General features: G+C 39.2%; 3 protein-coding genes across 5 annotated transcripts in view; 2 read left to right on the top strand and 1 right to left on the bottom strand.

Moving 5' to 3' along the window:
* The window catches only part of LOC125073005 (G protein-coupled receptor kinase 2), a 71,108-nt gene extending 67,744 nt beyond the window's left edge, over positions 1-3,364 (top strand). For both annotated transcript variants that reach the window (XM_047683659.1, XM_047683658.1), the window contains 6 exons: positions 321-510; positions 1,214-1,346; positions 1,471-1,606; positions 1,690-2,215; positions 2,460-2,557; positions 3,156-3,364. In XM_047683659.1, coding sequence (XP_047539615.1) covers positions 321-510; positions 1,214-1,346; positions 1,471-1,606; positions 1,690-2,215; positions 2,460-2,557; positions 3,156-3,251 — 1,179 coding nt within the window. In that variant the 3' untranslated portion in view covers positions 3,252-3,364. The remainder of the gene's footprint in view (positions 1-320; positions 511-1,213; positions 1,347-1,470; positions 1,607-1,689; positions 2,216-2,459; positions 2,558-3,155) is intronic.
* A 4,159-nt stretch (positions 3,365-7,523) lies between these two features.
* LOC125073046 (methionine--tRNA ligase, mitochondrial) lies at positions 7,524-11,506 on the bottom strand. The gene is made up of 10 exons (XM_047683729.1): positions 11,198-11,506; positions 10,827-10,925; positions 10,442-10,623; positions 9,895-10,014; positions 9,677-9,785; positions 9,483-9,601; positions 9,227-9,375; positions 8,879-9,081; positions 8,453-8,647; positions 7,524-8,363 (listed from the first exon to the last, which is right to left on the bottom strand). The coding sequence occupies exons 1-10, from the start codon at positions 11,280-11,282 to the stop codon at positions 7,957-7,959; spliced, it is 1,668 nt and encodes a 555-aa protein (XP_047539685.1). The 5' UTR covers positions 11,283-11,506; the 3' UTR covers positions 7,524-7,956.
* Positions 11,507-11,883: 377 nt separating this feature from the next.
* LOC125073045 (erythroid differentiation-related factor 1) lies at positions 11,884-24,418 on the top strand. 2 transcript variants are annotated; one of them, XM_047683726.1, is made up of 16 exons: positions 11,884-12,170; positions 12,630-12,811; positions 13,480-13,588; positions 14,568-14,705; positions 15,215-15,350; positions 15,539-16,237; positions 16,714-16,859; positions 17,928-18,041; positions 18,142-18,270; positions 18,398-19,049; positions 19,293-19,460; positions 20,790-21,009; positions 21,218-21,398; positions 21,733-21,872; positions 21,951-22,108; positions 23,052-24,418. In XM_047683726.1, exons 1-16 carry the CDS (start codon positions 12,129-12,131, stop codon positions 23,432-23,434), a joined length of 3,597 nt encoding a protein of 1,198 aa, XP_047539682.1. In that variant the 5' UTR covers positions 11,884-12,128; the 3' UTR covers positions 23,435-24,418. The 2 variants fall into 2 exon arrangements, with proteins under 2 accessions (XP_047539682.1, XP_047539684.1); XM_047683728.1 differs by lacking the exon at positions 21,951-22,108 and having other exon boundaries at positions 23,052-23,281.

The following is a 24,418-nucleotide window of genomic DNA, read 5'->3' as shown; positions in this document are numbered from 1 at the left end:
CTGTAGAAGTAATATGATTTAAAATGTAAGCATTAAAAGCGGTTTATTGAAAACAAGTGCAAATGACATAACATATTGACAGACACCAGAAAAAGTTAGGAGATGACAAAAAAGTATTTAAGCTATTAGGCGTTGTTTAACATTCTCGTTTACCGCCGAGGACAAAAATAATTATACTATGTTTATAATGTTAGGTTTGAATTCAGAATGGGTAAGATTCGTATCTTGCAACCACTAGACCACCAACGTACATAGATGTCGACTTGGATAACGTATTAGAAAATATTTTTTACAAATATTTACAAATGTCCTGTTCGCAGGTTCGTGCGACTGGGAAGATGTACGCGTGCAAAAAGTTAGAAAAGAAGCGAATAAAGAAGAGGAAAGGCGAGAACATGGTGATCACGGAGAAACTAATACTGCAGCGGATCAACTCTCGCTTCGTCGTCAACTTGGCGTACGCTTACGAGACGAAGGACGCGCTGTGTCTCGTACTCACCATCATGAACGGTGAGCTTTGTCACTACCACGAACATATAAGGATATTATTGCATTCAATTACAGTGGACCTCCGATAATCTCCCGTAACCCGACAAAAGTTTAACAGCCTGCTATGACCCACCATAGTCCGGTTTTTTTTTAGAAATTTTTTAATCTGACAAATTACATATCCAATGATAAGAATCTATACGTTATACTGTGAAGTATCACATGTAGTCAAAATCAGACGAAGCAATCAGAATGAAAACAGAAAACGCGTCGAGAACAATAGTGGTGGCGCGTACAAGTTGTAATCTGCTCAATCGTGTATTATCTACATTAGCGAAGATTGACAAAATAATATTCAATAATGATAGACATGTCGGAGTGCAGGGGGTGCCGAATTAGCCACGGCGTTCCTGGCTATTTCGATTACTGGGAGTTCAATGTATTTTATTTATTGTTTTACTTTTAATATGATATACATGGCGCTTTTAAATGTCAAGTTCCTTTATTCAGTTTAGTAGCTCTTGCTTATTGATAGTTAAATAAAAAATGACCACAGATTTTGGAGGGTATATACATTTTCTCATACAAACTCTTTTGTAATTTTTTCGAAATATGAATAGTTGACGTGTGATTTTGTCCATATATTTAACTATGAATATTCTTCATTTGTATGTCGTTAAATATTTCAATTACGTATGATGATGAAACTTCTCGCGGTGCGCAGGCGGCGACCTGAAGTTCCACATCTACAACATGTGCGGCGCCGACACCGGGCTCGGCCTCGAGCGAGCGCGCTTCTACGCCGCGCAGGTCGCCTGCGGGCTCGAGCACCTGCACAAGATGGGCATCGTCTACAGGTAGCGTGTGCAGCCGGCACTGCCCCAATACTTGTATTATGAAAATGACATTTAACCAAACAGTGTCGATTTCTGAGTCGATAGGCATCGTAGTTGTCAAATAGTAATCCGGGTTCGGTCGCAGGGACTGCAAGCCGGAGAACATCCTGCTGGACGACGCGGGCCACGTGCGCATCTCGGACCTGGGGCTGGCCGTGGACGTTCCCGACGGAGGCAGCGTGCGCGGCCGCGTGGGCACCGTGGGCTACATGGCGCCCGAGGTACGCCAGCCCGCTCGCCGGACGAGTACATCGCATCTCCCCCCCCCCCAGCGACGACCCGACTGACGACCGACTGCCCGCAGGTGATCGACAACGAGCGGTACACGTTCAGCCCCGACTGGTTCTCGTTCGGCTGCCTCGTGTACGAGATGATCGAGGGGCGGGCGCCGTTCCGCGCGCGCAAGGAGAAGGTGAAGCGCGAGGAGGTGGACCGGCGCGTGAAGCACGAGGCGGAGAAGTACTCGCACAAGTTCAGCGAGTGCGCGCGCGCGCTGTGCGGCGCGCTGCTGGCCAAGAGCGCGGGCGCGCGGCTGGGCGGCGCGGGCCGGCGCGGCGCCGCGCTCGTCAAGCAGCACCGCTTCTTCGCGCGCCTCAACTGGGCGCGCCTCGAGGCCGGCATGGTGGCCGCGCCCTTCGTGCCCGACCCGCACGCCGTGTACGCCAAGGACGTGCTCGACATCGAGCAGTTCTCCACCGTCAAGGGCGTCAACCTGGACGCGGCCGACGACACCTTCTACGGGAAGTTCAACACCGGCTCCGTCAGCATTCCCTGGCAGCGGGAGATGATCGAGACGGGCTGCTTCACCGAGCTCAACGTCTTCGCATCGGGTCGGTATCTCGTCTGCTGTTGCGATATGCTAGTATGTAATCGTCCCGGTGATCGAAGGTGTTTTGCTTTAACGCCAAGTCTAGTAGCTAATTAATAAAAAAAAAATCTACATTAAAAACTACTGTCATTGTCCTCTGTCTGTCGAAATTGCACCACAAACTTACTAACATACACTTTTACGTATAAGGTGTGAACAACAAATAATTTGTATACTTACGAACATAACGACTTGGCCCTCCACAGACGAGGAGGGCAAGGAGAGTCGCACGGCGGACCTGCAGCTGTCGCCGCCCAGCGCGCCCGCCGACACCGACACGGGCTGCTTCGTCTTCGCGAGACGGGTACTTATATTGCTAGTAAAAACAAAGTTTAAATTGTACGAATAAACAGGTTTATTACGTAAGATACAAATTTAACATTTTGACTTAAGTAGAAATTAATTATTCATTTATGACGACATCAGAAAAACAAATGAAAACGCTGTTTAGATCTCTCAACTTATGTAAGTTCTGAGTGTCGTCTGAAACAGTTTGATGTGTAACTTCAGGCACAAGGGACATAATCATCTCAGTTCCTAAGGTTGGCGTCGCATTGACGATAAAAGGAATGTTTAAAATTTATTGAAAACAGATGGTCCTAAAAGATTTGGTCCATTTCCTCGTCACCCAATGCTTAAAGCAAATGAGATGTGTCGTAGGACACCCGGTTGGAACGAATATACTTTCCCTATATATTATTTATTGAATAACAGACATGAAAACTAAATTAACAACATTTGAGAATGATTAATCGACGATGACAAAATTATTATCAAGAATCCATTGTGATTTAAAACAATTAAAAAAAAAGATGTCTGAGTTCTCATTGGTCGCCTGTCGTGACCGACGATTGGCGGCCAATGAGCGCGCAGCACGAAGTATCACGGTGCGTGTGTCGCAGACGCTGTGCCCGCAGAAGAAGGTCCCGGCGCGCCTGCGGCCCGTGTGCGTGCCGGCGCACCTGCTGGCGCCCGCGTCGCCCGCGCCCGCCAGCTGACCGCCCGACGACGCGCTCGCGGCGCCGCCCGGCCTGTGACGTCGCCCGCCCCGTGACGTCAGCCCGTCTGCGACGTCACACCGCCTGTGACGTCACCCCACCTCCGACGCCGCGCTTTCGTTTCCGTACATTCGTATCGTTTCACGTCGTCGAGGGTCATGCGATGCACCACTCGAGATCAGTGATGCCACCTCCTACAGAATATTCCCCCCAGGACCAACTTCAAATTTCCCTAGATGTCGATTGGAAACGCCTAAAGTTTTTGTTGTTGTTTGAGAGTTCATTTCAAATATATTCAAGTTGTATAAAATAGTTGTTGTATTTATATGGGTGTCTATTTGACATTTACAAAAATTTATTTACGATCTAATAATTCAATTAAATAATTTTTACTTTTCCAATATTCCAATCAAATACTTTTCCAAGATTCCCCCTAAATTTAGGGGGAAAACCTCCAAGCTGGTCATCACTGCTCGAGCTGTCTATCGGACGAAGGTTTAAATCAACTCGATACAGCGCTTCGATTGAATGACTGAATACATTTTATTCTCACTGAATAATCCGAAACTTTGAGACTATTTTTAAAACGTACATTAAAATCCGACGTTTCTTTAACGATTATTTGGTCGCAGCGCTGTAATCGGACAAAACATTCATGAACAAGTTAGTTTAGGAACAATTTTTTATATACGTATTATAAATGTAATCACGCAGAATTGAATAGTTTTAATCGAACACCGACTCTATACTTTATTTAAGTCCATTTTGTATATTGACAGGTTATTTTGGCGATTTGTTTTCGGTCGACTGATGTTTTCTTTTTATACGTATTATTTACAACGCTCAAACGCGAGTATTAAGCGAACAAAAACCTTATTTGTATTGTAATAAAGTTTATTATTACTTGAAACCCCGATGGAAGCTGTTTTATCGTATGTTAAAATTTTGCTAATTAAAAAAACTAAGGCGTAAATCTTATTTGAAGTTTCCTTGGCGATTTATTATTTTTCGAGATACGTTAATACATATCTTTATGAATATATAATATACCTCATTATGTGTAATCGTTTGTGTGTTTAAGCTTAAATCGGGGTGTTATTTATTTAATGGAAAACGAGTTGATATTATTTATTAATTGATTACGTTTAATTGTAAATTTTTAAGAGCCGTATATTTGATATAATGCTTATTCGTGTTTAATATTATATGTGTTCGTATGTTTGTTACGGTTATGTGAGGTCGTTTCGGTGTGTCTGATGATGTCATGGTCGAAATTTTGAAAGATTCTCTTCGAAGAATACGTAAAGATATTTTTAATGGAACTAGGGAGTGGTCGACGTGTCGCTTTTCGGATAGGACGTATGTAGCCAGCTGAGAATCATGCAAGTGTTGTCATTATCGATAACTGTTAGCGAATGAAATGGAGGTACATGTTTAGATAAATAGATTTGAGACATAGCTGGTCTAGAGATGCCGTGGGCGATGGAATAGCACAAAGAAGCCCATTTATTTTCAATGCAATAAATTATTTTTTTACTTTTTGATGATAATGTAATAGAATTAAAATGCCACTATGATGAAGAACTTATTGAATGTTAAATCGAGCAATAATGATGAAAATTATACTATTTAGAAGTTGAAGTCATAAATCGATGTTTTTTCTATAATGTGTAATATTTTTAATAATCAGTGGATGTAACCTCTTTCGTATTCGATAAGATTTTTAATATTTCATTATTGACGTACGCTTTTCTTTAAATACGTTGAAAATTTATATATATGTAAAAAAAAACTTTAAACTTGCTTCTAAATATTTTGATGATAATTTTTTATATTAAAACTATTATTGTATAAGGAAAAGGATGAAATGTGTGTCAAACGATGAAATGAATTGGAAATCTTTGCTTACTTTGATTTATACGAATACCCGTTGAGAAATATTGTAGAGAATGTTATGTTTAGTTTTCGTAGAACTCCGTCATGACATTTGGTTTAAAATATCGTCATATTTATCGAATTGTATAGGTTGAATACTGTGTAGGCCAGGGTTTCCCAACCAGTGGACTTAGAGGTGATTAAATAAATTATTTGGTTTTTAAAAGACCTACGCTTTACATATTTCTTGTTTGGGCCATAACATCTTAGCTCCCAAGTTTGGTGGAGCATTAGTGGTTGTTACTTATCATCGGGTTGCCATTTTCCAGTATGTTGTATACTTATATAAGAAAAGTAATAAAAAAATTATTATGCTTGCTAATTTAGTAATTATAGCAAAAGTTAACATAATTACAATTTTTTTTTTTTATAGAAAATGTTGGCAAACCCTGGTTTATACTTCGAAGGCTCTAATTTTAGATCGTGATTAACGTTCTTTCATACCTTTATTGAATAATATTAAACAATGCACAAATTAATTCGGATATATTTTGACGCCATATTGTACATTGCCAGTAAAACTTCCATATTGTATTAGATGTAAGTATTAATGCATTTTGATGTGTACGTTTTATTGTATTTTTCGATTTTAATAATGCCTATTCGACGATGTCTCGGCGTTACGATGTTACTAATACGCGTAAGTAATTTTAAGTCGGAAGCCGTCTCGTGGAAAAGATTGGATCGTCGTGAATGTTCTAGAAGAATAGTTTTGTTTTGTTTTTTTTTTAATACGTGTCAATTTGCTCACATGTAGTGTAATAGCGCAGCACGCTCGCTCGCGGGTCGGCACTGCTGGGGTCTGCGGTCGCAATCTTTTTCGCGGCGGCGACATTTGTTACAAACGAGTACTGTCGCACGATATTTGTTTCTGCATCGCTTCCGTCGCCGTAGCTCTTCGCCGACTGCTCGTTCATTCCAAAAGTTCAGATCGCCATAGAATAGTATTTTTTTAATGTAGCAATATGTGTAAGAGTGTCCGGTAGTGCGGTGAACGGAAGGGTGCTAGGGCGATTGAGTTCCTAAAGACGAGCGCTCGGGGCGGGAATGCATGGAAGGCAATGGAATGTCGATCCACGTACACGTACCGTACTGCGCACATTGTTGTCGTGCGCGTGGCTCCGCTGCACGGCCGAGCACAAGAGCTGAATTTGTTAGCATTTACAATACACTCGTCACCGTTTTTTTTGTATGGATTTACTGTATTATTTATGAGAGTGAAGCGTGTAACGGAACGATTTTTAATACTTTTTTGCCGTACAAATGTCACGAATAAAGGTAAAGTTACACTAGAGTAGACACTTTTTTAGAAATTTTATTCAACCGCGCAGAACGCGTTTCGTTACACTCTTCAAAATTTTTTCAAGCCTGTATCATACTCATTGATGCATTTTCGACTAAATGTATTGAGATATTAATTTGTATTTATATTGGTAAAAAGGTATTTTCCGGCGAGTCACGTGACATTTATATATCAAATGCGAGCGATTTTAAACGTTGTCTCGATGGAATAAGGTCGATTTTGATGTTCATTTGAACACGTGACGGGTTGTACCTTGCGTCTTAGTGGAATGTAAACTTAGCTTTCTTAATACTGTTAGTCGTTATTGCAGTATTTTGATGCAAATATTATTATTTAATAAGCGTATTCATAAATAAATTGACTCCGATATAGAATTATTGTTTTAATTTTCCTTTCCTATTGACGTGCAATATATTATCAGACGTAGAACGTGGGGTGCACTATGGGACAAATAAGTCAAATAACACAAAAAATGGCACGTTGGAGCCGGGATGCATGGAAGGTGGCTGGAGTGGATGAGATGGCCCGAAGATCAGGCTCAGCGGAGCGCCTTGAGAGAGGCATACAAATGATGAATGATGAAACAAAATTTTACTAGATATCTAAATGAACTAAACATTTCAATTTTAAAACTAACAATATTTGGCGAAATAAATGTTTTTGATTTTTACCAATCTACTATCCGTCTATCCCGTAGTACAGAAACATAGCCTTAGGTACTTATTTTCTATGCATACATGCACAGTATAGTAGAGAAACATTTTTTTAATAGATGCATCTATTAAAAAACTGCATCAAAATCCGTTGGGTAATTTTAAAGATCTAAGCATACATAGGAACAGACAGACAGACAGCGGTAAGCGACTATGTTTTAAACTGTGTAATGATAGAGGCATTATACTTATTGACAGTCAAAGAATCTACCAACGGTTCGGAAAGAAATAACTCAGATCTGAAAAGAAGCGGCGGAAGAAACACAGTGGGAACATTTTTAACAGTAGTCATAAATTATAAAAATTAAAAAAATATCTTAATAATATTAAAATCTTTTATTTAACAAACTATATTCACAACTAATGACGAAATCAGTCGAACACGTTAATAATTGATATTTTTTTATATAAATGCACCAGTCAATGGTTCCTAAAAATATATCTGATTTTTGTTACCAAGAAAACAAAGATTTTGAGTAAATATGATAATATATATAATATCTAGAGATTCATTGGAATATCTTAAGGTGCGGTTACATGCACGGAAACTCGCTTAACCGCTCCATTAAATGGCACCATTTTCCAAGAATTTCTCGTAGCAAAAAGAAATCTATTACAAGAACTATTGAGCATGTTAAAAACAAAATAACTAAACATTTTATATACAACAATAAATAAATGTATAACTTGATGATATATATAATATATATGTATCACTAATCTCAATTTATAAAACAGTCTTTCAAACTTCTATTTACACAATCGCTTTCTTCTTCTGAACATTTTTCTTATCCACATATATCCGTTGGAATAACACGAATTTACCACTTTGAATATTTTTAGTTTCGAATATGGCGCCTTTTATCCTCCACGAAGGTCTCTCGCAGTGCTGCCAGTATCTACAGTCTTTAGGCACTTGTAATTTATCTAAGAGTCGACCCGATAGACTCGGTATGATAGGTTGCAATATAATCGAGCATATCCTCAGAGTCTCCAGCGTGACGTGGAGCACGACGTCCAACTCCTTCTGCCCCTCCGGTTTCTTCTTAAGCTCCCACGGCTTCATGGTTTCGAAGAACAGGTTAGCCAAATGCAACACGTGGATGACTGCGTCCACGCCTTTATAGAACTGGTAGCTCGAGTAGTGTTGGTGGCAGATCTCTGTCGAATGGAAGAATTGTATGAGTCGGAATTGTGAAATGACGTACACGCACGCGCGCACGCACGCGCACGCAGGCGCGCGCACTCACCGGGCAGGCGCTCGAGGGCGCGCAGCAGGCGCGCGGCGGGCTCGCGGCGCGCGACGTCGCGCAGCTCGTGCGCGTGCGGCGGCGGCAGCTCGTGGCGCGGGTTGAGCGCGGCGCCGCACGCGCGGCTGGCCAGGTTGCCCAGCGTGTCCGCCAGCTCCGAGTTCGCGATGTTCACGAGCTTCGTCTCGCTGTAGTCTGTAGTCCGGTTAGAACGATTTTAATTGAGTGTCCGGAGAATACACAGAACAATAGTATCGTTTACGTCGATAGATGATTTGTCGTCACGCCGTGCCGTCCCATTGGATAATGGGATATTATTGCAATTCGGCGACGGATGACACAGAAGCATATATTTGTACACATTATGCTTTCGACTTCTAGGAGCTGGTCGTTTGCTCCATCACATACATATAGACAGACACTCACTGGCGTCGTCCGCCAGGGTGGCCTCCCGCAGCAGCACGTAGCGCAGCGCGGCGGGCGCCGGCACACTGCGGGGCGCCACGACGTTGCCCAGCGACTTGGACATCTTGCTGCCGTCCACGGTCCAGTGCGAGTGGCACACGAGGCGTCTCGGCGGCTGCCAGCGAGCCGCCATCAGGAACGCCGGCCAGTAGATGCCATGGAACCTGGAACGACCGCCATATACTTTAATATCCTACATTCTTCTTAATCAAACTACACAATCAATCTAAATTACCTTGACAACTTTGGATACAGAACATATAAGCTTTTAACTTCACATAAAGGTAGTATAATAATTATATAATTTACTTTAAAATATCCTTTCCAACGACATGGACATCAGCCGGCCAAGCCCTCCGGGACATCAGTTGCTCCTCGTCCGGGTAGCCGCATACAGTCAAGTAATTGATCAGGGCGTCAAGCCAAACATATATACTTTGCTCTTCATCATCCGGCACCTAGACCAACAAAATAGGTTTTACAACTACGTAAAAGACATGCCTGTCAGTCATAACATTTTATTTAAATGAGATTCTAATTTTAAAAATATATATTTTCGACATACCCGCACAGCCCAATGCACTCTGGAAGAAGGACGACTGACAGAGATGTCGGGGAAGTAGGCATCGCTTGCGAGAAAGTCTTGAAGTTGTTTCTGGAACTTACTGGGTTGGATTACTCCATCTAGTAAAATAATTTACTATGTATACTTATTAAACATGTTTTGTATTCAGAAAGATTATTATATTTATATACTACCTGGTTTCAGCCATTCTTGGAGATGTGTTTTGAATGCACTTAATCTAAACATGTAGTTTGTCTCCTCAGTCCATTCCAGTTGGTGGCCTGATTCTACGGACACTTTTATCTGTAAAAAGTAAATATTTGTTTTCAATAAATGAAACAGCTAAACAGTTACCTCATGTTAAACTATATAGAGCTTTTGTGGGTTGGTACAGAAGATTTTGGTTACCCACCTTTCCATCTTTAGTAATTTCCTCTCTAGTATGCGACTCAGGAACAAATGCTTCATCGTTAACACTGTACCAGCCAGCATATTTCGCCTTATAAATATAGTCTTGTTTTACTAACTTCTTCTGAAATTGTTTTATAAATGGAAATGTAAAATTGTAAAATCAAAACCAAGAATGCATTGCTGATTAAAAAATAATAACAAAGGATGTACAATAAAGGGTACATAATATTAAGAGTCAACTTTATTGCCACTTGTACTTAAAATGTTAAAATTAAGGTGCTTAGCACATACTTATATAAATCGTATAAAATTTTGAACACGAGACTCATACCACAGATTAAAATCATGAAGGGTCAGAATGTTATAAGCGACATTAACTCTACAATAGTATATGTAGTAATAATTCTACAATAATACTAATAATAATACAAGATATGTGTATTAATATAGCATATGACAGAAAGTATTTGTCAACATTTCACAAGTGAGATATGAAGTTAATTGTTACAGAATCACACTGCAATTAAAAAATATATAAATTAACAAACCCAAAAGTGGCGCACAGCTCTTTTATGCCTCTCCTCAGTTGTTCTAATGTAATCTGTGTATCCTACTTCAAACTCGTCAAAAAGATCTCTGTATTCCTGGGAGATGTTATTGCAATAGTTCTGTAAAGGAAGGTTAGCCTGAGCAGCCGCTTGCTGGATTTTAGTACCATGTTCATCTGTTCCTGTGAAATTAAAATAATTATGAACATCAAGTGATTTAAAACAATATTGAATAATTTCATACATATTATTTTTCAGAACTATATGTATGATTTATTATTAATTGAGAACATATATAATAATTTTAAAGGAAATATGAATTAAATTTAAAGACAAAAACAAGAAAGTATTCCCTAAACCCCAATTGTATAAAGTATTTTTTTACCTGTGCTAAATATAACATTACAATCAGGATTTGTTAGTTTCTCAAACCGTTGTATCGCATCAGCCACTACAGCTGTATATAAGTGGCCCAAGTGAGGTGCTGGAAGAATTATAATAAGAACATTTAAAATAATGATAATAATAGATGTTCAAATATATATATTGAAGTTTTAAAACCTTTTACTCAGTTGTTATTGGTTAAAATAGAAGTTGTCAATTTCACAACACAATTATTGTTCTTTTTTTTAATTCATCGTTCTTAAATAGAGGCTAAGAAAATCAAAAGTAACAAGATTCTAGTAACGCAAATATGAGTTTAATTATGAATTGTTAAATTTTTATATATTGCACTTAAAGATTTGAAAAACTTACCGGCATTTACGTAAAAAATCGGAGTTGTAATATAAAAAGGTCTTTTCTGCACAACAGACGATAATAAACGTAAGGATAATCGCATTTTTATAATTATTTATAGAAAATCTTATTTGTTTAGGTTATAAAACTTGACATAGAGTGTTCAATTCATTTATGAACTTTGTTTTATTTACTACTTAATGTAATGAAGATTAGAAATACTTTGATATATATATAATAAGCATTATTTGTAAATTAATAACAATTTTCTTAATTGGAAAATTACAATATTTACTAGGCTTGAGACTGCAAAGGTATCTTTGAATGTCAAAGTTGTCGACAATTCGATATCGATATTTTTGAACAAACTCACTTTAACGATCTATTATTAATTCATATACATACGTCATATAAATTAACATTACACATTTATTTTGCTAATCTGATAAAAATATTTTCTTATTGTCTGGAACTTTTTATAGACACAGCCTAAAATGACCATCGAAAAATTATTAGTATTTATTTAATTATGTACAATATTTTATATTTCTTAGATATCGATGTAGTGTATCGACGATCAAGATAAAATCTCTATAACTTACTAATCAACGTTCCTTTTAACAAAATGTATAAATATATATATTTATATAGGTATATCAATCCATATTAATTAAATGAAGCTTTATCTTACATTACTGATTAAAACAACTACCCTATAAAAACTACAATAAGTAATAAGGTGTTTTTTTTTGGCACACGCTTCTTAAATTTAAACATTATTTTGACAGCAATTAAGTACAGATAACAATCTACCTATGTTATTTTTTATTCTTGCAGCAGCCGCAGTGCCAAATATATTTCAGTTGTATCTTGTAAAGTCTGACTGATTTTAAGTTTTTGTCACAAATATTCTCAGTAGTATTTTAAGAAAAATATTTACAAACTAAATATGGATGACCACGAGAAGGAGAATGAATGTAACCGTAATAAGGTAATATAATTTCAATAAGACAATGTTTACAAACTTGTTGCCTTCGTCTTGAATTTCGATATTCTAAAAATTCTCACGTTTTCTAGAACATATTTCTATCTTAACCCACAATAATAATAAATATATTTTAGCTTTAGATAATAATAGCCTTAGGCCTAAGCCATAGTTTAGGATGATTTTTTAATCATTTGAAATTAATGAATGAATGTATATAATATTTAGTATATTATTATTTTATATTTAATTACTATTCTATATTCTTCAATAAACATATTTATAAAAAAACAATAAAATAGATTAAAACAAACAACCTCACAATATATATGAATTATATTATTATAGAATCATATATCAATTAAGATCGAATAAATTTCGTATGCATTGAACGATCGAAACAATTCAAATTTTGTAGGCATTGAAATAAACTATGATAAATAATTGTAAATAATATATTTTTAGGACCGTAGCCCATCTCCCGGTGTGAAGTCAACAGCGGTAGTCAAATATACAGCATTTCAAAGTCCAGTGGGATATGCTAGACTACAATGTAATACAGATCTCAACCTGCCCCCTTCTAACTGGGGTGGGATTGACACATATGGCCTTAAGCAGATTATTACGAGAGATAGTGGGCTTTCAAGGTATGGAACTTGTGTAATTTATATTAGGAATAAGTATTTAATAATAATTGAAATTACTGTTTCATTAATAAATAATGTTTACATAGGTGTACATTATTTTTTTTTTTTTTAAATATCTTCATTGGATATTTTATTTAAGATTTTCTCTTATTATGCTTATGACTTAAAAAAATGGTAACGTCAGTCATGTAAATGTAGTTGTCTAATATTTTGACACAATGTCAAAAGTGGGTATGATAATACTCTCCATAATGCGCCCCTGAAGAGACAAAATGGGTACCATTGGTATTATTTAGTGGGTATTCTGGTGTACTAGAGTGTACTAGGCGTTCTGGGCACCGGCGAGTCCCTAATAGCCCACACTTTATGCAAGTGAATCCTGTAATGCATTTTTCAAGCTAGAAAAGAAAAAACATATGACCCTAAACATTAAACCTCCAAGTTTCAAACACTTAACATGTATCCTATATGTACCGTTAGCAGTTGAGACATACTCATTACCACATTATTGAACAAATTGCCCGGTTCAAACTACAGGTCGGTCGGTTGGTACCTAATTTTGATAATGAGGGGATAGAGACTGCACCTGTGCTTATACACAAATTTGTGAATTAAAATATCTCCTACTTTTGGAAGCTGTCAATAAGTATCCATGTTTTTTCCAACAGTTTTAGAATGGCACATATGTTTCCTGACTGTGTTGGTGAAGTGGATGTTATATCTGATGCAGAATGCATAAAAAAATTACTTAAATTGCCATACCAGCCCAATGGAACAGTAAGTTAAAAATTAATTCTTATTTTATTGTATTTATATTAATGATTTCATTATAAAATTGTATTTTAATTTTACCCCATAGAATCTTAATGATATTGTTTTAAGATCCTATGGAATATTTTACAATTAAACTTTACTATCTACCCTACGTCCATTTAAACAAATTGCATTTTTTTAAAATATATTTGACATTGTTCAGAGTAATGCCATTAAATTTGGTATGCATGTTGATTATCATCAACATTACATAGTATAAAACAAAGTCGCTTACCCTGTCTGTCCCTATATATGCTTAGATCTTTGAAATTACACAACGGTACTTGATTCGGTTTTTTTTAAATAGATATATTGATTCAAGAGGAAGGTTTATGTATAATACATGCACAGTATAGTAGAGAAACACTGATAATTTTAAAGGTTTCTGAAGTGATGTCGTAAATAAACAGATTTTTTGCGCTTACATTGCAAACGCTGGCTGAACCCTACGAGATAGATCAAAATAATGTTCTACAGTATTGTATATCTTAAAATGGTCTTCAAAAAAGTCTGGGATGGTATATGTCTATCTCTTAGGGATAACCTACAATAACTATTTTTTATCATTTACTTTTGACGAGAAATAATGGCTTGTTTCCGAAACGATTTTAAGCAAAACAGCATTAATCCTTATCCAATTAAGTACATTCCATACATTGTGCATTTAATATAGATCAATATGGCCCTGTACAGCGTGTAATTTAAATAAATATTTTCGAAGATATTACAGATTTAAACAGGGACATACCGGTTTGTATTTTCTAACGTCTGAAAAACTGTGAACGTTGGAAGACATTCTGTAGTATATTTAGTGGCAGCATTGCACCCGTGCGAAGCCGGGGCGGTGCGCTAGTTTAATATAAAGTACATAACTTTATTATTAAGAAGAATTATTATATTTATATTATAAAGAATATTATTATAAAGAATTTTATTGTTTTAGGTGAGCATGATGGTCCACAGAGTAGAAAATACGTTACTTTTAGATGATTTTGATGTTTACGAGTATCTTATGAAGTCAGAATGGTCTTGGCTGAAGGATTTCTTCTATGAAAACATTCTTAAAACGATGTCTGAAAAGGTTATATATTTTTTTTCCTCATTATGTTTTAAAATAATTTTATTTTTTAATCAATGTATATCACTATAATAATAATTATTATTTTTTTATTTCCTTCTTAAAATCCTAATTAAATATAAGGCTTTATTAATTATTAAGTTACATAAACTACCAAACCTCACACTAAATCTGGCTGACTGACTCGCGAAAAGTAAAAAATTATATTTTTGAAGGTTTATGTGGCCTTTCCTTTATCTTATATATATACATAAGATAAAGAAAATATAATAACTACTATAATGACAGTAACCATCAAAAAATATTTCTAACTTTGAATTTATTTTAACTAAACCATCAAATACATATTGAAGTAAATTACTTACTCAGTTAATCCAAATAAAACACACAATCTAAATATGGACCTAACTGTTCAAGAGACCAAAAAGGAAAATTAATGGCAGTTCAATTCAGATTAGCGCGCCTTTTTTCAGTTTTAGGGATAACCGAATATCCTAAATATATATTTACAGGAACGTATGTCATTGACATTAGCCCCAAGCCCCAGCTCAGCCTTACAGTTGACGCATAAGTTTCTCTCTCACAGCGTGGTGGAGCGACCTCAGCCTTTACCTAGTGTGGTGCCCCATACTCCCATGTGCTTAGCTGGTATGGATGTTTTTATTTATAGTATATAAAAATAATTATTCGCAATATTATACTGTAATATTATTTATTTAAAAAATATGACGACATTTCCATAATATATTCCATTATTTATTTTTAAAAAATTTAAAAAGAAAATTATGTTTCCAATTTTCTTATTAACTTTTTCGTATTCAACATCTATTCCAAAGGACCTTTTCTCCCTGAACCCGAAACTAGACCAGAGGAGCCAACCAATGAGAAGAGTTTCAACCGTAACGTGCTCTGGACGTTCGAAGATATACACATGTTAATCGGAAGCAATTTGCCAATATTCGGTGACAAAGACCGACCCTGCGTCAGCCTCCGCTTAAGAGACGCCAGGGAACCGATAAACGTACTAACAGGAATAGACTACTGGCTTGACAACTTGATGTGCAATGTCCCTGAGGTTCTAATGTGCTACCATCTAGACGGAATAGTGCAAAAGTACGAGCCAATGAAAACCGAAGAGTTGCCTAATATGGAAAATTCTAGATTTTCACCGAAAGTTATAAGAAACGTCGCCCAGAATATATTATCTTTTCTGAAATCGAATGCGACGAAAGCGGGTCACACTTACTGGCTGTTCAAGGGGCCTCACGATGACGTTGTCAAGTTGTACGATTTGACGTCACTTTGTCCAGACGACATGGACAACCCCTTCACGACGCCCGTGGCAATGCTTCTCTATCGAGTCGCCAGGAACATGCGGCTCATGAACAGGTCCAAGCACGTGAGACAGTTGCTGGAACACGTCGTGGAACTCTTACAAGAGGAACGGTATCCGCAGATCGTGGCCTCATCTCACTACATGTTGGCAGATTTGTACGTCCCGGCGACTACTAATCCAGCTTGTCCCAATTTTAAAGGCAAGTTTTTTTAAATTTAAAATAAGAAGACATACTGCCTTCTACCTTCTACTACATTGACCCTTTAAGAAATATTAACCATTCCTTACAATGTAAGTACCCCACGAATCTTTGGATCCAATGTGTTATGTACATTGGCTCACTAACCCTACAAACTGGAACATAACGTTACTACGAATTGCTATTTGACGGTAGAATTTATGTACGTGGGTGTTACCTAACCACCTACCTGGACGGTCTTACACAAAGCCCTACCACCAATTAAAAAGTCAGTTTTTTATAAGAATTATGAACTGGATGATTTTCGTTTTTTACTTGTGACACACGAAAAAGCAGCGTGGTGCTATTATGCACAAAAAGTAGGCCTTGTCTAGTTGTGACATAAACAGACTGTAGTTACTTAACATTTGTAAATTTGGTTTTGCTGCGTTGGAAAATTATGAATCAATGCGTAATCGTTACAATATTATTTCAAGATGAAAGTTCAGACTCTGAAGAAGAGTCCGACTTTGGGGATTATGCGGAGTTCCCCCCCCACACAAAGTCGGACGGAGACGGTGGATCTGAGCGAGACAAGGGCGACAACAACAACGTTGAGATCGTGAGCGATGCCGCAGACAAGGTATTAACTGTAGTAGTAACTTGGCTATATTTTGTGGTAGAACATTTTAACTTTCGTTCATCGATAATTTTTGAAAGAGCTTTTGCGAGTCGCGAAATAAGATTATCTCCGTTTAAACTTGGTTAATTTAACTCATAAATGTGAGTAGATTTTCAGTTCCTTAAGTTAGTTTAAAGTTAAACTTTTTGACAAGTACTATCTATTAGCTTATTAAGGAATTAATGATCGGTTTCAAGGTTATCTAACGGCTTGTTAAGGAATGTATTTAGAAAAGCAGTGACTGTAAATCGCAAATTATGCCTCAACAAATTGTATTATCAGTTACACGTAGAATTCAATTGTTCAAGATGAACTAAAAGCGCTGCTGGTTTTCATTAGTTACTCGGTGTATATTTTGTTTTATACCCATTTAAGACTGAATTACTTTTTAGAAATTGTTTACATAATCGAAACTAGTGTTTTTTTTATCAATTTATAAAGTATTGAAGTATCATCAGCAAAAAATACAAAGTTTTTGACGTAAAAAAGTCATTAATATGTATCAAAAATAGATAGAGACCTAAAATTGATCCTTGCGGTACACCCATTCTTATACTAGACCCAGAAGACTTAATTCCGTTACCGAAAATTGTTGAGTTCTTCAATCCAAATATAAAGCAATTAAATCGAAAGGCTTCTGTTATATTGTTCATTTTCACATAAAAACGTCTCATGTGACACATAATCGAATGCTTTACGTAAATCACAGATGTATTTTGTTTATGTTATTAATGTCTATTTCGTAGTATCAATGTAATTTTATAAAACATATCTTGCCTTATTTTACATCTTACATCTATTCTGTCTTGTTTTTTTTTTTAATTTTCTTTCTAAATCCTAATGCACACTTTCAACTTACTGAATATCTTGTGATATTGTGTTTGGGGGCAATAAAATTTATAAATAAAAAAGAAGATCTTAATCCGTCAAAATCGAGGTATTTTGCAAATATAGATTTATAGTCACATAAATGATATGTTTGTAAGTAGTATTTAGTGTCAGCATTTAAATACGACTGTGACGTCACAGCGCACGGCGGGCGGCACGGCGCTGTCGCTGCCGCGGCGCAGCGAGGCCGCGGGGGCCGGCGCGCGCGGCCTGGCGCTGCGCGACATCGGCCACCGCCGCTCGGCGCGGCGCACGGTACGCACGCACGCACGCACGCACGCACGTTGCCACCGAGCCTAACTTACACTTAAACCAAGATTATCTACGATACTATAATAGCCGTTAATTTTTTCAGAACGAGAAAATCAAAACAGACGACAATAAAGGTTTGGGACTCGAACCGGCTACCCGCTGTGGACGGGCGCTGAAGCACGCTCTCAGAGGACTCAAGGCCTTGCATCACCTCACTATTGACAAATCGAAGGTATGTTAAATTTTAGGAAATGATTTTGAAGTCAGTTAAATTTTTTTAAATATTCCCTATATATTCTGCCCGATTGAATTGAATAACTCTTTGTTACTTTGATATAATTTAATATATTTATTGAAAGGAAGAAGAACGCGAGCGTCTCAGACAGCAAATCATAATTGAGGAGCAACACCCTAAAATGGCAAATCCATATGAACCCATTTCAATGAACTACGAGCCGCTAAAACGCAACAAGGACGCGAAAGAGCACGTATCGAGGAGCAGGAGACGCAAGAGAGAGAGAAAAAATACGGACAAATCTGGAAACTGCTTGATAGAATCTAAATCTAACATAGATAAGAATGCCATATTAGTAAGAAAGGAGAATAACACGTTACCGAATTGGCACGAACCCAACAGAGATGACAATTTCGCTTGGAAACTCCATTTGAAGACTTTACTATACGAAAAAATATGTCTTGCTTATGCAACACTGGCGGAATACAGCTACTCACACGAACAGTTTGGTTTTTCACTTAAGTATATAGATTTGGCCAGCAAATGTCAAAAATTGTTGAGCAATATGATTATAAAAAGTCGCGTCGTCGACGCTGGCTGTCTCATTGGTAGAGTTGGTGACAACTTCTTCCAGCTCAGCAAACATTGGGCCAGCTTGGAACAGTTCAAGAAGCAATTCGAAACTGATCACGACATCGATGGTCAGATAAAAGTAGAGATTGAGAACGATATGGCGGAGGAGATCGACGGGGACGCAGGCGACGAGTTTGAATTAGGTGAATTGATCATTTTATTATGGGATGTTTGTATAGCGATTTGTGATGATTTACTTTTTCATACAAGTTTTTTTTAGTAATTTAGGCATATCACTTATTATATCTTGAGTTTTTAATTCTTATACAACCAAGTATATACCTTATACTCCCCGTTTTTTCAAGAAAATAAATACATGACTAAGATTTGAATTTGGCTCTCCATCTAAGCCAGACCCGATACGACTACGCAACATTCCGTTTCAGAGATCGCGCTCCCGCTGAGCGAGACGGAGTCGATGCTGTCGTCGTGTCGGTACTACGAGCGCGCCGAGCGGGCGGCGGCCGACGTCACGCACAAGCGGGACGAGCTGCTGCGCAGGCGGGCCTCCGTCTGCAACGAGCTGGCGGTGCGGTACATGCACGACGCGCAGCGTGAGTACACTCCACACTCTCCCCGCGTGCAACACGCTGGCGGTGCGGTACATGCACGACGCGCAGCGTGAGTACACTCCACACTCTCCCCGCGTGCAACACGCTGGCCGTGCGGTACATGCACGACGCGCAGCGTGAGTACACTCCACACTCTCCCCGCGTGCAACACGCTGGCCGTGCGGTACATGCACGACGCGCAGCGTGAGTACACTCCACACTCTCCCCGCGTGCAACACGCTGGCGGTGCGGTACATGCACGACGCGCAGCGTGAGTACACTCCACACTCTCCCCGCGTGCAACACGCTGGCCGTGCGGTACATGCACGACGCGCAGCGTGAGTACACTCCACACTCTCCCCGCGTGCAACACGCTGGCCGTGCGGTACATGCACGACGCGCAGCGTGAGTACACTCCACACTCTCCCCGCGTGCAACACGCTGGCGGTGCGGTACATGCACGACGCGCAGCGTGAGTACACTCCACACTCTCCCCGCGTGCAACACGCTGGCCGTGCGGTACATGCACGACGCGCAGCGTGAGTACAATCCACACTCTCCCCGCGTGCAACACGCTGGCGGTGCGGTACATGCACGACGCGCAGCGTGAGTACACTCCACACTCTCCCCGCGTGCAACACGCTGGCCGTGCGGTACATGCACGACGCGCAGCGTGAGTACACTCCACACTCTCCCCGCGTGCAACACGCTGGCCGTGCGGTACATGCACGACGCGCAGCGTGAGTACACTCCACACTCTCCCCGCGTGCAACACGCTGGCCGTGCGGTACATGCACGACGCGCAGCGTGAGTACACTCCACACTCTCCCCGCGTGCAACACGCTGGCGGTGCGGTACATGCACGACGCGCAGCGTGAGTACACTCCACACTCTCCCCGCGTGCAACACGCTGGCGGTGCGGTACATGCACGACGCGCAGCGTGAGTACACTCCACACTCTCCCCGCGTGCAACACGCTGGCGGTGCGGTACATGCACGACGCGCAGCGTGAGTACACTCCACACTCTCCCCGCGTGCAACACGCTGGCGGTGCGGTACATGCACGACGCGCAGCGTGAGTACACTCCACACTCTCCCCGCGTGCAACACGCTGGCGGTGCGGTACATGCACGACGCGCAGCGTGAGTCCACTCCACACTCTCCCCGCGTGCAACACGCTGGCCGTGCGGTACATGCACGACGCGCAGCGTGAGTACACTCCACACTCTCCCCGCGTGCAACGAGATGTTCTATTAAATATTATTATTCTTATTGTACTCCAACAAACATCTATTTACATTTTTTGTAAACATGAATATTTTGCATATACAGAGATCTACATAAAATACGTAGAAGAAGCAGACCAAAATGATCCCAAAGTGAAGCTACTCCAAGAGCAATTCCTGACGTTCTCCCGTCGCTCGTCCGAGTGCCTCGACGAGGCCACGACGATATTCGAGCAAGTCAAGGATGTGCCTAACTTAGCCCTATTGTATTGTAACAAGGCGAGGTACATGAGGTTCAAAGCTCATTGCGACCAGGGAAGCTTTAAGTGAGTAAAATTTACCATTTCATGAATCAAGTGAGCTTTGTTTATTCAATCTTACTCAATAATTTGAAGAGCCTTAAAATTCCCAACCTCTAAACTAAAATCTATGGAGATTAAAACCTATGCGGTACTTTCCCGTTGACCTAGAATGTTTAGCTAATATTTCCTGATGAAGAGCTTTCTTGAATAAAGTATATTTGAATCAAATCAGCTCCGAGAAGCGCAGCCTGTACAGCCAGGCGGAGGACTTGTACTCGTCCGCGCTGAAGCTGCTCGGGCCGCGGGAGTCGTGCGGCGCCGTCTCCGTGTGGGACCTGGTCTCCTGGGAGCTGTCCTGCCACCTCTACACCCGGGCGGTGCTCATGCAGGACTGCCCCAGCATATATGCTAACGTGAGTTTACAGGATGGGGAAAGTAATTTATTCAAAGTATAGCGTCTGTTGCCGTCTGTCAATAGTGATATAAAATTATTTTATTAGAAAAAAAAAGTGTTATGCCCTCTGAGACATTATCTCGTTACACTGGTATAGTTCCCAGATCGGTCGTCCTCTCATAGTTACCATTACAGTTCTAAGGGTTAAGTTATGAAACCGTCCTCAATAATTTGGCTGATAAATTATGGTGCAAATTCAATGTGAAAATGAAGATCCTCCAAAACGCAGCATCCATACAAATTCTCCAGCTCAATGACAAAACTGCAATCGCATATCTTATATCATACCGCAGGAGGTAACCGAGGTCGCGGATGCGTTCAAACACGCTCTCAAGTATTGCCCGCTCAGCCCCGGGCCGAGGCAGTACCTGTACCAGTTCCGAGCGGCCATGATCTACCACCGGCTGGGCTCGCTGTACCACTCGCAGTACAGGTGAGCGATGTATATATATATATATGAGTGAGGATAGCGTGTGGGTGCGTGACGGGAGTGACGGGTGCGCGTGCGCAGGGCGACGGCGGCGGAGGGCGCGCGGCGGCGCGGGCTGCTGCACGCCACGTGCGCGCACTACGAGCGCGCGGCGCTGCAGTTCGCGGCGCTGGAGGACGCCGCCATGTTCCTCACCGTGCGCCTGGAGCACGTGGCCGCGCTCGAGGCGCACGCCGCCGGTGCGTGCGCGCTAACACATTAAAACACGAATACTCTATCTTAAAGTTTATTTTTATTAACTTAAATATATATATATATTGGCTGTGCTCGCCACGTGAATTGCGATGAGTTGGCAATGCGTCACGCAGCTCACGCGATTAAATTATATGGCCCCTTTTAAAATATGTTTGAGTAGGATAAAATTACTTTATGGCGGATCGACGTGAGATAGTACGCTTAAGTAACTAAATATAGTAGAGAAACACTGATAATTTTAGAGGTTTCTGAAGTGACGTCGTAAATAAACACATTTTTTGCGCTTACATTGCAAACGCTGGCTGAACCCTACGAGATAGATCAAAATAATGTACTAGAGTATTGTACACCTTAAAAGGGACTTCAAAAAAGTCCGCTTCAAATACACATGTCTATCACTTAGGGATAACCAACAATAACCATTTTTTATCCTTTACTATTTACGATAGATAATGGCTTATTTTCGAAGCGATTTTAAGCAATAAGCATTAATCCTTATCCAATTAAGTCCCTTAAACACATTGTGCATTTAATATAGATCAATATGGCCCTTTAGAGCATGTAATTTAAATGAATATTTTCGAAGATATTACTGATTTAAAACGCAGGGACATAGCGGGTTGTATTTTCTAACGTCTGAAAAACTGTGAACATAAAGCGGGTCGCAAGTGAAAAACACCCCATTTGAATAATTAAATTGAATATCGAATATCGATGAGAATTAAAACTTTAAAATCAGTAGGAAGACGGGCAAATGGGTCGCCTATCGGTAAGTGGTTATTACCACCCATAGACATTGGCGCTGTAAGAAATAATACCATCCAACAATGAACCTTAAATCGCCACATAATATGGCGCATAAAAAGGCCCTTATAATTACTAAAAGCACACAAATAAAGTTCAATTATAACCATATTCTTATTACAGTATCGCCGAATCTCAAACTGAAGGCGCTCCAAAACGCCATAGAGTTACTCAGGCAGTGTCACTCCATAATGAAGGTATTGAAAGATCGCGATCCCGATGAGCACAAGGAGGTCCCGAAGTCCGAGGACGGTGATGAGAGAACGCTGAAGGACGAACACAGTCTCCTGTGCCTCTACGAGAATCGATTGAATTTCATATTAAAAAGCGTCATACAATACTGCAGATCGAAATCGAATAAAGATTACGAAAAAATGACGATCATGTATAAGAAATTGTACTGCGCGAGTTTACAGATAAAGAAGTCCGACAATGTGAGATTGTATGCGGCCAGCATCTGTGACGTGCTCACCGCTATGGACGACATCAGCAAGGAGTTCGAATAGATATTACTGATTACAGTTATGTTTCATCTTTATCAAATAACTTGCACTTGTATCAAAGATATCTTCATCAGTATAGAACGTGGAAAAACGGTCGAATATTTTGAAGAAATTTGAGAATATTTTTATCTTAGCTTCGTACTAGACAATCGCTGACGAGACATTTAAGAGCAGGCAAGTGTGTGCAACAGTATTCTTTCACGCACACACACCATGACACACTCCCAGTCAGACAGAGTTACTCGAAGACCGACGCACAAGCTACATAGGTGCTGATATAAGTCACGTTAAAGAATTTTGGACATAAAAAGTCGGTGAGATCAAGACCTTTAGACCTGTAGCTTTATAACCTAGTCACTAAGGCACATGTATTTTATAAAGTCGTTAATTTTATGTGAAACATCTACCGCGCCTCGACGAGACCGACTCTTACTGTGTGTGCGTGACGCGTATTATTCACACTTTGTTGCTATATAATTGTTATACATTAATAAGAAAAAAATATTATATTAACGATACTATGTTTTTATTTATTTCACCATATTTATTACTTTTCATTATAATTTTTTCAAATAACAAAATAATAAGTATACGGAGCGCACGGAACATTATAATGAAGCAACAAAAACGAATACGTAGTCAAAGTGAATACAAATTCCCAGTGTCTTTTTGTTTATATGTCAAAAGTGTTGCCACTTTAATTAATAATTATTGACGTATTAATATTTTTAATACTACACACACTACGTGTGGTCCTCTCTGCCTTTTACCTTTTTATAATTTGAGATAAATTATTTTAATAATTATGAATTTCCTCCAGTCAAGTGGGGTTACATCTTTAAAATGTCAAAATCTCATAAAAAAAAACAAAACACAGAACCATAAAGCGTTATCTTTAAAATATTTTACAATTAAGCGAATCTCTGTATAAGTTGTGTAAATAATTTAATTGTTTTGTAAATAAAGCGTTTCGTTTTCAAATGTTTA

The sequence above is a fragment of the Vanessa atalanta genome, chromosome 23 (genome assembly GCF_905147765.1).
Source record: "Vanessa atalanta chromosome 23, ilVanAtal1.2, whole genome shotgun sequence".
Taxonomy (NCBI): domain Eukaryota; kingdom Metazoa; phylum Arthropoda; class Insecta; order Lepidoptera; family Nymphalidae; genus Vanessa; species Vanessa atalanta.
The sequence above is the reverse complement of the archived record's forward strand: the minus strand, read 5'-3'. Positions and strand labels throughout refer to the sequence as shown.